The sequence below is a fragment of the Mustela lutreola genome, chromosome 7 (assembly GCF_030435805.1).
Source record: "Mustela lutreola isolate mMusLut2 chromosome 7, mMusLut2.pri, whole genome shotgun sequence".
Lineage (NCBI taxonomy): Eukaryota > Metazoa > Chordata > Mammalia > Carnivora > Mustelidae > Mustela > Mustela lutreola.
In genome coordinates, this window is record NC_081296.1 from 32,722,457 (window position 1) to 32,737,259 (window position 14,803).

The 14,803-nt window shown below is 36.6% G+C and overlaps 1 protein-coding gene across 1 annotated transcript in view; it reads left to right on the forward strand.

Annotated features, from left to right (window-relative positions):
• Nucleotides 1–14,803, forward strand: part of GABRG3 (gamma-aminobutyric acid type A receptor subunit gamma3) — a 659,887-nt gene that overhangs the window by 566,079 nt on the left and 79,005 nt on the right. The window contains exon 6 of the mRNA XM_059180244.1: nt 5,092–5,229. Within this exon, the coding sequence (XP_059036227.1) occupies nt 5,092–5,229 (138 nt within the window). The remainder of the gene's footprint in view (nt 1–5,091; nt 5,230–14,803) is intronic.

The following is a 14,803-nucleotide window of genomic DNA, read 5'->3' on the forward strand; positions in this document are numbered from 1 at the left end:
CATGGCATTTAAGGAAACATTCTTACTGATCATTGGCTGACTACTAAATTATAATGAACCAAAGGTGACCCCTAGGAGACCAGGCTTGAAAACAAGAACATAAAATTAACAACAACAACAAAATACAGCAGGAAACTCAGTGTCTACACACTGTGGAGAATACAGATTTTCAAATTAGCCTGGAAGAGTCACTAAGGAAATAAACAACAAGAAGAAAACAAAACAGAAATCCAAGAACAACCACCACCTCTGGAGTGGAGAGAGGGTTCTGATACTGAAGTTATTATAATGCATTATCTAAAATGTCTGGTTTCCAATGAAAAATTACAAAACCTACCAAAAAAAGGCAAAGCATATCACATACACAGGATAAAAATTGTCAATAGAAATAATCCTTGAATACTCCCAGATGTTGGATGTACTAGACAAAATTTAAGTCTGCTATTTTACATAGATTAAAAGAACTAAAATAAACCAGTGTCCAAAGAATTAAAGGCAAGGAAAGTCTGACAACTATGTGTCATTAAATAGAGAATATCTGTACAAAGATAGAAATTATTAAAAAGAAACTAATTACAATTCTGGAGTTAAAAAGTACAATGACTGAAATAAAAAAGTCACTAGCCAGCTACCAACAACAGATTTGAGGAAATAGAAGAAAGTATCAGCAGACTTGAAGATAGGCCAGTAAAGATTATCCAGTAAGAGAAATAAAATGAAGCCTGAATGGAGAAAAATGTGTAGAAATTCATACACCTGTGATATATCATAAAAATTAGCATTATACAGTGAATGGAAGTCTCAGAGAAGAGCAGAGAAATAAGGCCAAAATTATTGGAAAAAATAATAACCAGAAGAAGTTCAAGAAACTCCAATGAACTCAGAGAACCATACCTATTCACAGCAGAGTCAACTTGATGATTTCTCATCAGAAACCATGGAGTTAGAAGACAGATAAGAGCTTCAAAATGTTGAAGGAAACAGACTGGCAACCAATAATTCTATAACTAGCAAAACTTTCAAAAAATGCAGGAAAAATCAAAAGATAAGCCTAGAATGACAGAAAATGTTTATAAAACATGTCTGATAAGGGACTTGTCCCAAAAATATACAAATAATTCTTAGGACTCAACAATATGTCTTCTTTGGAGAAATGTATGTTCATGTCTTCTGCCAATTTTTTTTTATTTTTTATTTTTTATTTTCAGCTTAACAGTATTCCTTGTTTTGCACCATACCCAGTGCTCAATGCAATCCGTGCCCTCTCTAATACCCACCACCTGGTTCCCCGAGCCTCCCACCCCCACCGCTTCAAATCCCTCAGATTGTTTTTCAGAGTCCATAGTCTCTCATGGTTCCCCTCCCCTTCCAATTTCCCCCAACTCCCTTCTCCTCTCTAACTCCTCTTGTCCTACATGCTATTTGTTAGGCTCCACAAATAAGTGAAACCATCAATTTTTTTACATGATTATTTGTTTGTGTGTGTGGAGTTTGAGGAGTTCTTTATAGATCTTGGATATCAGCCCTTTGTACTGTCATTTGATAATATCTTCTCCCATTCCTTGGGTTGCCTCTTTGTTTTGTTGACTGTTTCCTTTGCTGTGCAGAAGCTTTTGATCTTGATGAAGTCCCAAAAGTTCATTTTTGCTTTGGTTTCCTTTGCCTTTGGAGACATATCTTGGATGAAGTTGCTGTGGCCAATGTTGAAGAGGTTAGTGCGTATGTTCTTCTCTAGGATGCTGATGAATGAATGAATTCCTGCCTCACATTGAGGTCTTTTATCCATTTCAAGTTTATCCTTGTGTATAATGTAAGAGAATGATCGAGGTTCATTCTTCTACATGTAGTTGTCCAATTTTCCCAGCACCATTTATTGAGGAGACTGTCTTTTTTCCACAGGATATTTTTTCCTGCTTTGTCAAAGATTATTTGACCATAAAGTTGAAGGTCCATATTTGGGCTCTCTACTCTGTTCCACTGGTCTATGTGTCTGTTTTTGCTCCATGCTGTCTTGTTGATCACAGCTTTGGAATTAAGCTTGAAATCAGGCAACGTGATGCCCCCAGTCTTGTTTTCTTTACTATAGAGTATTATGCCTCCATCAGAAAGGATGAATACCCAACTTTTGTATCAACATGGATGGCACTGGAGGAGATTATGCTGAGTAAAATAAGTCAAGCAGAGAGAGAGTCAATTATATGGTTTCGCTTATCAGTAGAGCATAAGAAATAACACGGAAGACATGGGGAGATGGAGAGGAAAAGTGAGTTGGGGGAAATTGGAGGGGGAGATGAATCATGAGAGATTGTGGACTCTGAGAAACAAACTGAGGGTTTTGGAGGGGAGGGTTGTGGGAGGTTGGGTGAGCCTGGTGATGGATGTTGTATAGGGCATGTATATTGCATGGAGCACTGGGTATGGTGCATAAACAATGAATTCTGGAATACTGAAAAGAAATTTAAAAAATAAAGAAATTTTTTAAAAGTTCATTGGAAAATTAAAAAAAAAAGACTCAACAATATAAAACAAATAACTCAATTAAAAAATGAACAAAAAATCTGGATACCTCACCAAAGAAGACGTATATGTGACGAATAAACCCATGAAAAATTGCTCGATACCATCAATTGTTAAGGAAATGTAAATTAAATAGCAAGGTACCATTTCACACCCACAATGGCTATTATAATTAGAAAGACAGTCATTAGCTAATGTTGGAAAAAATATGGAGAAATTGGAACCCTCATGCATGGCTGGTAGGATTTTAAGGTATAGACTTGAAAAACAGTCTGGCAGTTCCTCAAAAATGTTAAGTGTAGAGTTACCTTATGGCTCAACAATTTCACTCCTATTTACATATCCAAGGAAATTGAAAACTATGTCAGCACAAAATCTCATACAGAAGTGTTTTTAACTCTTGAGAAATTAGGTGGGTACACAAACACTGCTATTTGCTTAGATAGAAAAATGGAGGAGAAAAAAGTCTGGATTAAGGGAAAGGAAATCTGTTCTGGAACAAGATGTAAATCTTTTTAAAGGTTTTCTTAAGGATCTGGGAACCGTTTCTTTAAAATATAACCAAGAAAGATAATATCCCAATCTCCTTGTTTCTATGGGAAGGTAATAGCTTAATTCAGTGGAAACCTCGCCCCAAGTTGTAAAACTACCTTTCATCCTAAAGATATGTGAAGTCCTTATTTGCTTAAAAAAAAAATCACTAACATTCATAACAGCATTATTCATAGAAGCATAGAAGTGGACTCACTGCCTATCAACTGACAAATGGATAAGCAAAATTTGGTATATTCATTTAGTGGGATATTGCTGGGTAATAAGTAAGGATGAAATCCTAACAAGGGCTTCAATATGAGTGACCTTAAACACATTATACTAAGTGAAGGACATCAGTTCAAAAGATAATATATTATATGATTCAATTTATATGAAATGTCCATAATAGGCAAATATATAGACAGAAAATATATTAGTGGATGCCAAGAACTGGATGAAACAGGTGATGTATGCAATGCGGGCAAGGAAGGGGAATGGGGATTGACTACTAGTGGGTCTGGGGTTTTATTTTGGGTGATAAAAATATTCTAAAATTACATTGTTATAAAAGTTACACCACTCTGAGAATATACTAAAAACCACTGAGCTGTGCATGTTTTATGTATTTGAATCACACCTCAATAAAGCTGTTTAATAAAACAAATTAAAAGAAAGAATTATAGCATAAAGTACTTTTTCTGATTATGATAATATAATAGGAAGATAAAGCAAGCAGTACAGTGGCTTATGACCAAATAAAAGGTTTAGTTACTTCATAGTAATGTCTGGGTCTGAGTCTTAGTGACTTGAAACCAAGATAGTCAAGTTAAAAGACAGCAAGTATCCCAGCTATGGTGACAATAATTTCACAGAACAATACACAATCAGAAAACAGGGGGCATGCCAGGGTTTAATTTTAGTCTTTGAATGAGGGAGCCATGCTAGCACTGATGGGAAGAAAGGGAAAATATCAGGAAGGAATATCGTCTTTACAAGATTTGCAAATTGATCTTCACAATGTCTAATTAGAAATCTCCAACCACTTATTAATATGTTTGTATAAGTATGTATTTATCAGTGTGGTGTTTTTCATATTCAGGATGGTACTGCATGTATTTCTCTCTACTACAGTCACGCCATCAGTGTCTATATGAATCCGTGAAGGGCTAATGATATCAATGCTATCATGTGTTGAAAGACAACGTGGGATCTAGGCCTGCTCCAGGGAGCAGACCTTACCATAGAGCCTGGAGGCAATTACTCTAGAAAACAAGTATTACTCAAGTGGTATTCAGAAGTAGAGATCTGGGAATTGAGAAGTAGATATTGGCACCATCTCTGGCTTGGGTCAGGGAGCCCAAAGGGCCCTAATAATAACATCTGTCCATGACACTTGGCTCTGGGCAGTTTGTCACCCTAGGCTTAAGGCAGCAGAAACATACCAGTATCTTGCTTCCTGGCGTATTGAATGAATAAGATAAGCATTGGTCTATAATAAAAGTTAAAGTTCACTGATCAGAACTGGAGACTGATGTCAGAGCAGGACTGAGAGTCAGTTGACCTCTGGAATTCTGAAGTAATTGCCTTATTGAATCTGTCTTTCTTAAGATTTGAATGGTCTAAGTTCTGGGGAAGGGTGAAGGTATTATGAGCCTAGGCCAGGTAGTTAGATCTCAGAGTCTGGAAACTAGTAATACTCTGACCAGGATCTCCACATTTTGAAAATGACCACACCCTATGGTGACTAAAAGCGGCTCTCCAAGGTTAAAGAAATAAAGACAGTAACCCTCTTATATGGTGTGTCCACATAAATGAGGCTTGTGGCTGGGAACATCTTGCTGATGAAGATCTGTAGCAGGAATTCTCTGGGTTGAGTGGCCTTTAGCCATTAATTTTTGAGTTTAAATGTCTTTGAGGAAATTTTTGAGAACAAATATGGCCTAAAATTTAAACTTCTGTTAAATGATCAGAATTATAATTTTGACTTTTATTCTTATAAAACTATGTCTTCAAGTGTTAATATTTATTCTGTATTTTCAGATGGCTACCCCAAAGAAGAAATGATTTACAGATGGAGAAAAAATTCAGTTGAGGCAGCTGATCAGAAATCCTGGAGGCTTTATCAGTTTGACTTCATGGGCCTCAGAAACACAACAGAAATTGTAACAACATCTGCAGGTAGGAATTAATTTAAGGAAACATAGCTCTCAAAAAAAAATCTGACTTTTTCCCCTGGTGCCGGAGGCATAATCAAGCCTTTAATGTAGAATTTCATCATGTTTATGCTTTAACTAGTTATATTAGGGCAATCATATACCTCGGCAATATCTGAGACAAAACAACTGATTCAATAGTGAAAATATTTTTAATGTTTTATTGGGATGGAAAAATGATCATGAGAATTGTCTTATTTTTTAATCAAGGTGGCATTTACATCATGTTTATAAATTTAACTAGGATTCCCACTATCAACCATATTTATATAAACTGATTTTACTAATAACGAGAGTTCTACAACTTTCCATATACATAATATGAATAAAATATTATTGAGAATCTACACATAAAAGAAGCTGCTGTGAAATGTCCTTTGAATTTTAATTTCTAGCTTCTTCCTTTACTTTAACCTTTATTTGAGCTTTGTATTTCTTTTCCAATATACTGAGCACAATAATTATCCACCAGTTTGATTTTATTAAGTGATCATTAAGTGCATAATATAAGGTACGTAGTTAGGTAGAAAGATGTTTCCTCTATTAGCATATTTGAGTATTTTAGGGATTTTTGTTTGTTTTATAGGTTTTTTCTTCTTGCTTTGTTTTAGGAGGGTTTTTTTGCTTAGTTTTGACTACTTATTTATTCCTATGACCCACTGTTTTGCAACTAGTTTATTTTGCCAGTATGTGGGGCACAGATGAGGTTAGAACCAACCTTTCTACTGGTCTTATTATTAATATGAATAACTTTTAAAACTTCATAATAATTTGTTTTATCAATGACTAAGATTAAGATGTAAACTTTGATAGCCACTGGTTAATATCTTTAAAGGATAGCCTGAATTCTGGATAGAGTTGAAAATATAGAATATTTACACATTAAGAAAAGTCTGAAAGGCTCTCTGATTAACAGAGAAAAAACTTCCCTATAGGTGTCATGGTGATAAAGGTGAGAAATGCCATCTGTGTTTAAATATTAAACAATGATAAAGTTAAAAAAATAAAGAATCATAATTTATTTAAATAATCTGCAGAGAAAGCAAAAAGGGAAGTGTTTAGAGAGACTTTTTCCCAATTATGAGTCACCTACATTAAGAATGTAATTCTGCTTCTTGAATGGTAGAAATGCACTCGTAGACCTTTCAGTATAAGGCAGCCCAAGGAGGGTACTTAATGAGGGGATTGTTCTAGCATTTAAAAGCTAAAAAAAAAAAAAAAAAAAAAAAAAAAAAACTGCCAAATGTCGATTCTGTTTTTCCTTTCTTGGTGTTTTCTGAAAGATGATGTTAAAGGATAGGAAATTTCAAAGGAAAGTAAAGCACAGCTGCTATAGGGTTTTGAAATGGACTGTAAGAGAATACCAGCACAGAGAAGCAACAAATAGAGGGAGCTGTGGAGTCAAGGTAATAGTCTGAGTGACTGTATGCTAAGTGACACTTTTACCAGGCAGAAAACCCATTCCAAACTCAGCTTCAGCTACCCTATGCTTGAAATATCAATAGTCAAGGGGTGCATAGGTGGCTCAGTGGATTAAGCCTCTGCTTTTGGCTCAGGTCATGATCTCAGGGTCCTGGGATTAAGCCCAGCATTGGCTCTCTGCTCAGCAGGGAGCCAGCTTCCCCCTCTCTCTCTCTGCTTGCTGCTCTGCCTACTTGTGATCTCTCTCTGTGTGTCAAATAAATAAATAAAATCTTTTAAAAAATCAATACTCAAGAGATGTGTGATGGCAGAAAAAGAAAGGTTGCTTTATTCAGGAAGCTGAAACCTAAGACGATGGTAGGCTAACATCTCAAAGATCATCTTCCCTGTCCAGCTGAAGTTGGAAGGTATTAAAGGGAAAGGCATAGGAAAAAGGGAGGGGGAATCCCTCCAGGAGCTAGTCCTCTGTGGACATGATCCTGAAAAGACTTGCTGACATCAGTAGCAGCTGTTTTCAAATGCAGTCAGACCTTATCTTCTGGGAAAGTTTGGCCATTCACTCCTCGAGGCCAGTGGTCTGCAAATCTCAAGGAAAGTAACTTAGTTTTGCTAGAGATTAAGGGATTTAGTTCCGCAAACAAGGAATGCATAAACTTGAAGCAAGTTTACACTTCAGATAGGTTGGAGTGCTATTATGTTACTGTTGGTTTAAAAAATATGTGGAAGACATTCACTGGCAGCAAGGAGTTTTTGGTCTCACTGGAAAAACATGATAGATATGAGAGACTTATGAACAAACTAGGAATTTATACACCAGCATAACAAATAGACCTTATATTAAATTAAACTGTACTCAAGATGGAAGCAATGTTTAGGACAGTCCTTAATGAATAAGAAATGAATGTTTCCCGGGATTTTTTTTTTTTTTTTTTTTGTCATTCCTTTTTCCATGAAGTCAATGAATGTTTTAGCATTGATGAATGTTCTCCATCTACTCCTCTTCTTTGGCTTCCCTTATTTTTATATAAATCTCCACATTATATTGAATCTTGTTAATCACTCCATCTCTTTTAGAAAATAAGCAAAAAAAAATATGTTCTAAAGAAATTAATCTATATTAAAAAATTAAACTCTCTTGCCTCTAATAAATCAGATGATACTGTTGGAAGATGAGAGTGAGATATAAATGATGGATTTACACTCTTCATTTCTAAATTTCTTATGAGCCCAAGGCGGTCACCTCCCATATCTGTCTTTAGCAGCCCAATATTCTTATTTGCCCAGTGGAAGATCCTGGAGAAATCATTACAATCCCTCTTTTGCACACTCCCTCAGTCCCCTTTCCCCTTTTTCTTGTGTACACCCAACCATAGTGAAATCCAGTCCTCTACCTATTCCACACCACAACCATACAGCATTATGGGGGAAAAACACTAGTAAATAAACCACACTATTTTCATCACTGCTCTCTTTTGAAGGTGTTATCCATGAATTTCAAGAGAGTTTTGAGGTTGTCATATCATAGTATGTGATGGTCCAGTGTTTCTCAATCTTTTATTCATTATCACCTCTCAGACTAAAGAGTCTTTTTAGGTATTTTTAACCACCTCCCTTATAAATATTGATACTACAGATATACTTGTATATATTTTCATATATATGACCTTTTGGAAGGCTACACATAGCAATATCAAAGATTTATCCCCTCCCTACCCCCAAAAAAGAATTTTCACTCCCATAGAAATAAATATCACCTGCATTAAAATCCAAACCTTAGTCTGTTTATTCTTTCTCTTTTCTAGAAGGGGTTCCTACTTTGTTCTTGGTCCCAACATCTGACAGCAACAACCTTCTTTTACTTTCCACTAGTGATCTTGCTCCTCACTGTTCCTGGAATCTTGAGGAAATCAGAGAATGTCCCAACATCTTTGCCCACCTATTGCAACTTTCCCTCATAGTGTTGCAGATGAGCTCCCATTGCTTATCCATATTTACACCAGATCCTGTTCTTTTCCCCTACACAAGAGATTGCTCCAGCAAAATTCCCTCTTACTCACACCATTTTTTTTTTTTTTTTTTGCTCTCTACTGGATCTTTACTATCATCTACTTAAAAATAAGCTTTTATTTCACTAACATTTTTTTAATTGTTTTAGTTAGGTCTCCAGCATGCAACAAGTGACATACACAAACTAGGTAATTAGAAGTTAATGAAGGTAAGAAACTATGCACAATCTTGCTGGCAGGGCTTATGACTTATTGCAATAATGGATTATGGTAGGCAGAATAATGGTTCCCAGAGATTTCCATCTTCTAATTCTCAGAACCTGTGAGTACATCATGTTACATGATAAGGGAGAATTAACTTAGCAGATGGAATTAAGATTGGTAGTCAGCTGACTTTCAGATGGAGAGATTATTCTGGATTATTGAGATGAGTTCAATGTGGAAGAGAGAGTCAGAAGGAAATGTGACTGTGGAAGAAACTCACAGAGAGGAACAGCTATGCTGGATTTGAAGATGGAGGAAGGGACCATCAGCCAAGGCAAGTGGGAAGTTGTAGAATCTGGAAAGAGCAAGGAAATTAATCTAGAACATCTAGAAGGAAATATGGCCCTACTTATATCTTAATTTTAACCGAACAAGATATGTGTCAGACTTCTAACCTGAAGTACTGCAACATAACAAATTTCTTGTTGCTTCAAGTCACTAATTTTGTGATCTTTTGTTACAATAACAATAGGGAACAAATATAGACATATTGTAATAATCTCAAGTTAGTGGTATTGGGAAGCTTTTACCACTTTGCTGAAGAGGAAAGAAGAGGGAATGGTTACTGGAATCTGGAGAAATAGAAGATGTGAGGGGACTGCATGACAATTGGTGTCACTTTCAGTAGAGAATCCAGCCAACCTGCAGCACAGAGGCAGGACAGAAACCTAAGGATACATGGCTTAACTTCCTTTACCTCACATTATCTGTTCCTTTTCCCCAGTAGCCAGAAGCCGAGGTTCAGGGAACTTATATGGTGCACCCTAGAGAAGCTTCCTGGGGATAAGGCAGGTGGAAAAGAGTAGAAAGTAGGTACAGAGAGGCAACAGAAAGTGCCCAGCACACTTGTGGAGGATTACTTCATCCTCCACAAGATTATGTGCCCTCTGCAGCAAACCCTTCTAAAGATCATCCTGTCTCACTGACCCAGTACCTCCATGCCAACCTCTTGAGCCCACTCTAGCCAAGCTTTCCTTTTCACTTCTCCACCAGTACTGTTGGTAACCCTGGGTCACCAGGGTCCTCTACAACGATAAACCTTCTTCTCTAACCATGACTCATCTTCCCTTGGCTCCCAGGACACTCCTCTCTTGGTTCTCCTCAGGTCTCTTCTGCATTTTTTAATAAAGATTTTATATATTTATTTATTTACTTACTTATTTATTTGACAGACAGAGATCACAAGTAAGCAGAGAGGCAGACTGAGAGAGAGGGGGAAGCAGACTCCCTGCTAGACAGAGAGCCCGATGTGGGGCTTGATCCCAGGATCCTGGGATCATGACCTGAGCCAAAGGCAGAGGCTTCAACCCACTGAGCTACCCAGGTGCCCCCCCCTTCTGAATTTTTGTGTTGGACCTCCATCTTCTCCACCTTCTATTCATTTGGGAGTGCCCCAGAGTTCTGTTTTCTATCTATACTCACATCTCTGTGAGTCTCATACAGGCTTCTGTGGTGTTAACTCCAAAATTACATCTTTAACTCCTAGATCAAACATCTCAAAAATTCCAGCCCCATAGACTCAAACGCTTGTTCAGGATTTTCTCTGGGATGCCTTGGAAACCAGTTCTACTCAGCAGGTCCCAAACTAATGCTCACAGGCAATTCCACCCATAGTCTTTCCTTACCAGATGATGGCCCTCTATCCTTTCATTTTCTCAGGCCCAAACTCCAGTATCATCAATTCTTCCTTCTTTGATACATCAAATCCAAAATATCAGCAAATGCTTTTGATTATATCTTCAAAACATTCTAAATATGGCGATTTCTACCAATTCCATTGCTACTATCCTGATTTGACTCACCATCACCCTTTTCCTCATTTATAGCATTAGGTCCTTTTACCCTTTGATTCTAGACTTGCCTATGTATGGTCCACCACAAAGTAATATTTCATTATAGAAGTCAGCATTTATTTGCTCAAAACTATTTCATGACTCCACTTCTTACTTAGAGGAAATACCAGTCTTCATGATGGCCTACCAAGCCCTACATGATCTACCTCCCGATGGCCTGACCCCCACCCCTCTCCCAAGCACTCTCTCAGACTACTCCCACCGTATCAAGTGTGTTCTGACCATTTGACTTTTGATGGACTGTTCTATGCCTGGATGACTTTCATTAGGGTTTCTGCATGACTAATTCCCTATGCTCTGTAAGTCTGTGCTCAAAAATCATCTTCTCATTGAATCCTACCCTACGAGCAATCTCTGCCTTCACTGGTTGATACAATCTATCATATAATTTATGTATGTGTTATGTTTATCTTATTTTGTGTGTTACACAAAGGAGTTATTGTCTATGTTGAATGTAAACTGTGCTTGACTCCTAGTGATGCTCTCTTAAATAAGTTAGAAAGGAAAATATTTGAGTCAAGGAGATTAGTTCAGAGGAATTTGTGAGTCTAGACAAGAAATCATGAGTGTTGACTCAGAAATAGGCAATAAGAAGGAAAAGTATTATATTTAAAAGACTTTCTGTCATTTAAATGAGCAAGTCTAGTAAGTTATGTATAAATGAGATGAGACAAATACATTAAAAATGGAGGATAATGAAGTAAGGCATATTGGAGAAATATGTGATCACATCAGTCAAAGAGGATTAGACATGTGTTGGAGGGAATCATGAGACTGACTCAGATATTCTGGAGAAAAATTCTCACTAAGTTTCCTTAATAGCTGATATGGCTCCAAATCTAATTGGCTTATCTGAAATGGGGGCTGAACAAGTTGATGTTCATGTTTCTGTAGAATCATGTAGTAGAATCAAGCATGTCTGTAACTACTAACAATCAAAGGGTGATACCCATAAGAACAGATCTAGATCAAGTAGCTTTTGGAATAATGTCTGCCTGAGATTGGATCCCTCCCTGATTGTCCCAGCTTGTGAAGTTCTTTGCCTGAAGGGAATATAGCTGTTGCATTTCACCTGCACTTTCAGGGAGATTCCTGAGATCTCACCTTGGTGCAATATCAATTCTGGCAACTGGCTGTAAAGCTGTGAATATAACATTTTCCCCAAAGATCCGTAAAGCAGTTTGGTAACTTGGGAAATCTCAGATACAGCACAATGAGCTGGAAGACCTTGACTATAATAATACCACCTAATATGTAATATCTCAGTCATTATTTTAAAAGTTTTATATGAATTAGCTCATTTGGACTTCACAATGCCCACACGTTATTACTGTTAGGGAATCCAACACTCATCAGGATAAAGTAATGTGCCTATAGCAAGTTATTGGTTGAATTCAAATGCTTCAAAGCCTATATGAACTACTCTTGCTAGAGAACCCAAGACAAGCTTTATGAATATGGGATGAGCTGTTAAATATAGGTTTTAAATATAGGCAATGTTATTTCTTTGTTAAAACATCATGATAGAAAATGCTAAAATATTTAGGAAGTGGTGGAAATATTCATAATGAGCTGATTTCTTCCTGAATATTTTTATACAAACTTTGCTATGCCCTTTAAAGTATTTTCAACTACTATTCTTAGATTCAATCGTCTGTTAACTCTTTTAGTTGCAAAAGGGTTCCTGGAAAAGCTAAAATGTGCTGGACACTTCTTGAGGAGTCTTCATGTTTACAATTACCTTAAGGATTTAGAATTTAGTGAGAGATGTGTCAATATAAATGTGTTCCACCAACTGCTGCAGGAGCACAGAGGTGAAGGGAGAGCTTATTATTGGCACTTCACATGTAGCCAGGTGTCTCAGCATCTCCCCAGCATTTTCTATGGGTCACCAGTATACTACAAGATACCAACATTATGTCAGCAAAAGTGTTTCTTATCTATGGTGATAAATTAGGCAACAGTGCATATAGCATTCTCTTCCTGAAGATGTCCAATATGTCTAAACACAAAGAAGAATTATTTTAAATAAATCAGTCTGTGTTTAATCCTGCACTTTTGAGATGGATTATACCATAAAATACTTTTTTTAAAAAAGCTTTTTATTGGGGCGCCTGGGTGGCTCAGTGGGTTAAGCTGATGCCTTCGGCTCGGGTCATGATCTCAGGGTCCTGGGATCAAGCCCCGCATCGGGCTCTCTGCTCTGCAGGGAGCCTGCTTCCTCCTCTCTCTCTCTCTGTCTGCCTCTCTGCCTCCTTGTGATTTCTCTCTGTCAAATAAATAAATAAAATCACTTTGTGCATTCCATTTGCGTATAATAATATTGAGGGTTTTTTTTTTTTTAATTTAGAAGACAGTTTGGTACTTAACGTCATAATTTAGAGAAAAAATTTAAAAAAGATAACCTCACAAATCCAACATACTAGTCAATAATTGAGCTTTTACCTTGGACAAATATGGAATATTTACATACCCCGCTTGACTGTACTATAAGAGAGGAAAAGAAGAAATGCTTTCTGCCACAGAGAAGCTTGCAAATTTATTTCTTATTTAAATTTTTATCATGGAGAATACTAATTTCCTTCAAATGAGATTATTTATTTTTACAAATACTGTGGTCCATAAGAAAATTAGAGTAAGTCTGAGTTCACAATTTTTTTTAAATTTTTTATTTTTTATAAACATATATTTTTATCCCCAGGGGTACAGGTCTGTGAATCACCAGGTTTACACACTTCACAGCACTCACCAAAGCACATACCCTCCCCAATGTCCATAATCCCACCCCCTTTTCCCAATCCCCCTCCCCCCAGCAACCCTCAGTTTGTTTTGTGAGATTAAGAGTCACTTATGGTTTGTCTCCTTCCCACTTTTTAAAAGTTTTATGGCCATAGTCAATCTTTTGTATAATCACACCTATAGCAAAAACTTTACATTTCAAAAATATTCCAATTCATATATTTACTAATTGATAATTTTTACTTGCACTGTTAACCATCAATGGGCATTAATCACAGCAACAATATCATTCTCACAGATTGTTGTTGCTTATTGGCAAAACTTAGACTAAGTGAACCAGAAAATCAATTCACTAGTAGGATGAGTGTTTACAAAATAAAATTAAAAATACAAATATTTCTTTTAGGTGTTTCTTTATTTGGTATTCACATTCTTGTGTTGTAATGTTTCCAAGTACTATTCTTAGCTTCACATCATCTTTCTAGGATCCCCAGAATGTTCTTACAAATATGACTGCAGCTGGGGAGATCTGATTTGATACCCCACTTCCTACTGAGGGAATTCCCAGGTAAAGCATTCTTCTTTGTATAGAAATGCAAGGTTAATAGGATTCATATCCAACCTAATGGATATGAAAAGGAGGTACTATGAACCCCTTAAAGTCCTAAAGCAGCATCATGACAAATGTCCAACTTTGCCATGTTGATCACTCTCTTCATAATATTTTTTATATAGATAAATAGATTTATTTTTTCACTCATTCATTCCAACCACTCATTTATTCATTAATCTAACACCCAATTAAACCTCTGGTTACAATTGAGGTTTGAAAGAAAGTGCAGCTGGAATAAATGGGAAGGAATATTTCTCATATATAACTGTGAGAAATTTCTGTGGACTGAAGATAATGTGACATGGGAGTGTGGTAGCTGGAGGCCCCAAGGATGAGAAAACATGCTGTACCTGCACACCCCAGTATGCTGTTCTGTATGTGTTTTTCTGGCCAAATCCAGCATGAATTTAGGTGTCAACAATTAAGACAGTTTGATGAATATTCATGAAACACAGTTGTGTGGCTAAGTGTGTCTGGCATTTTGCAACATAGACGATCACCAGCAGTACTCTGATGACGTTTTAGAGAATCCCTGTTAGAAAAATATCTTTTTACTTTCTTAAATTTTGTTTGACGAGGTCTTATTTATTTATTTATTTAAAATTTTATTTTTTTCAGTGCTCCAAGATTCATTGTTTATGC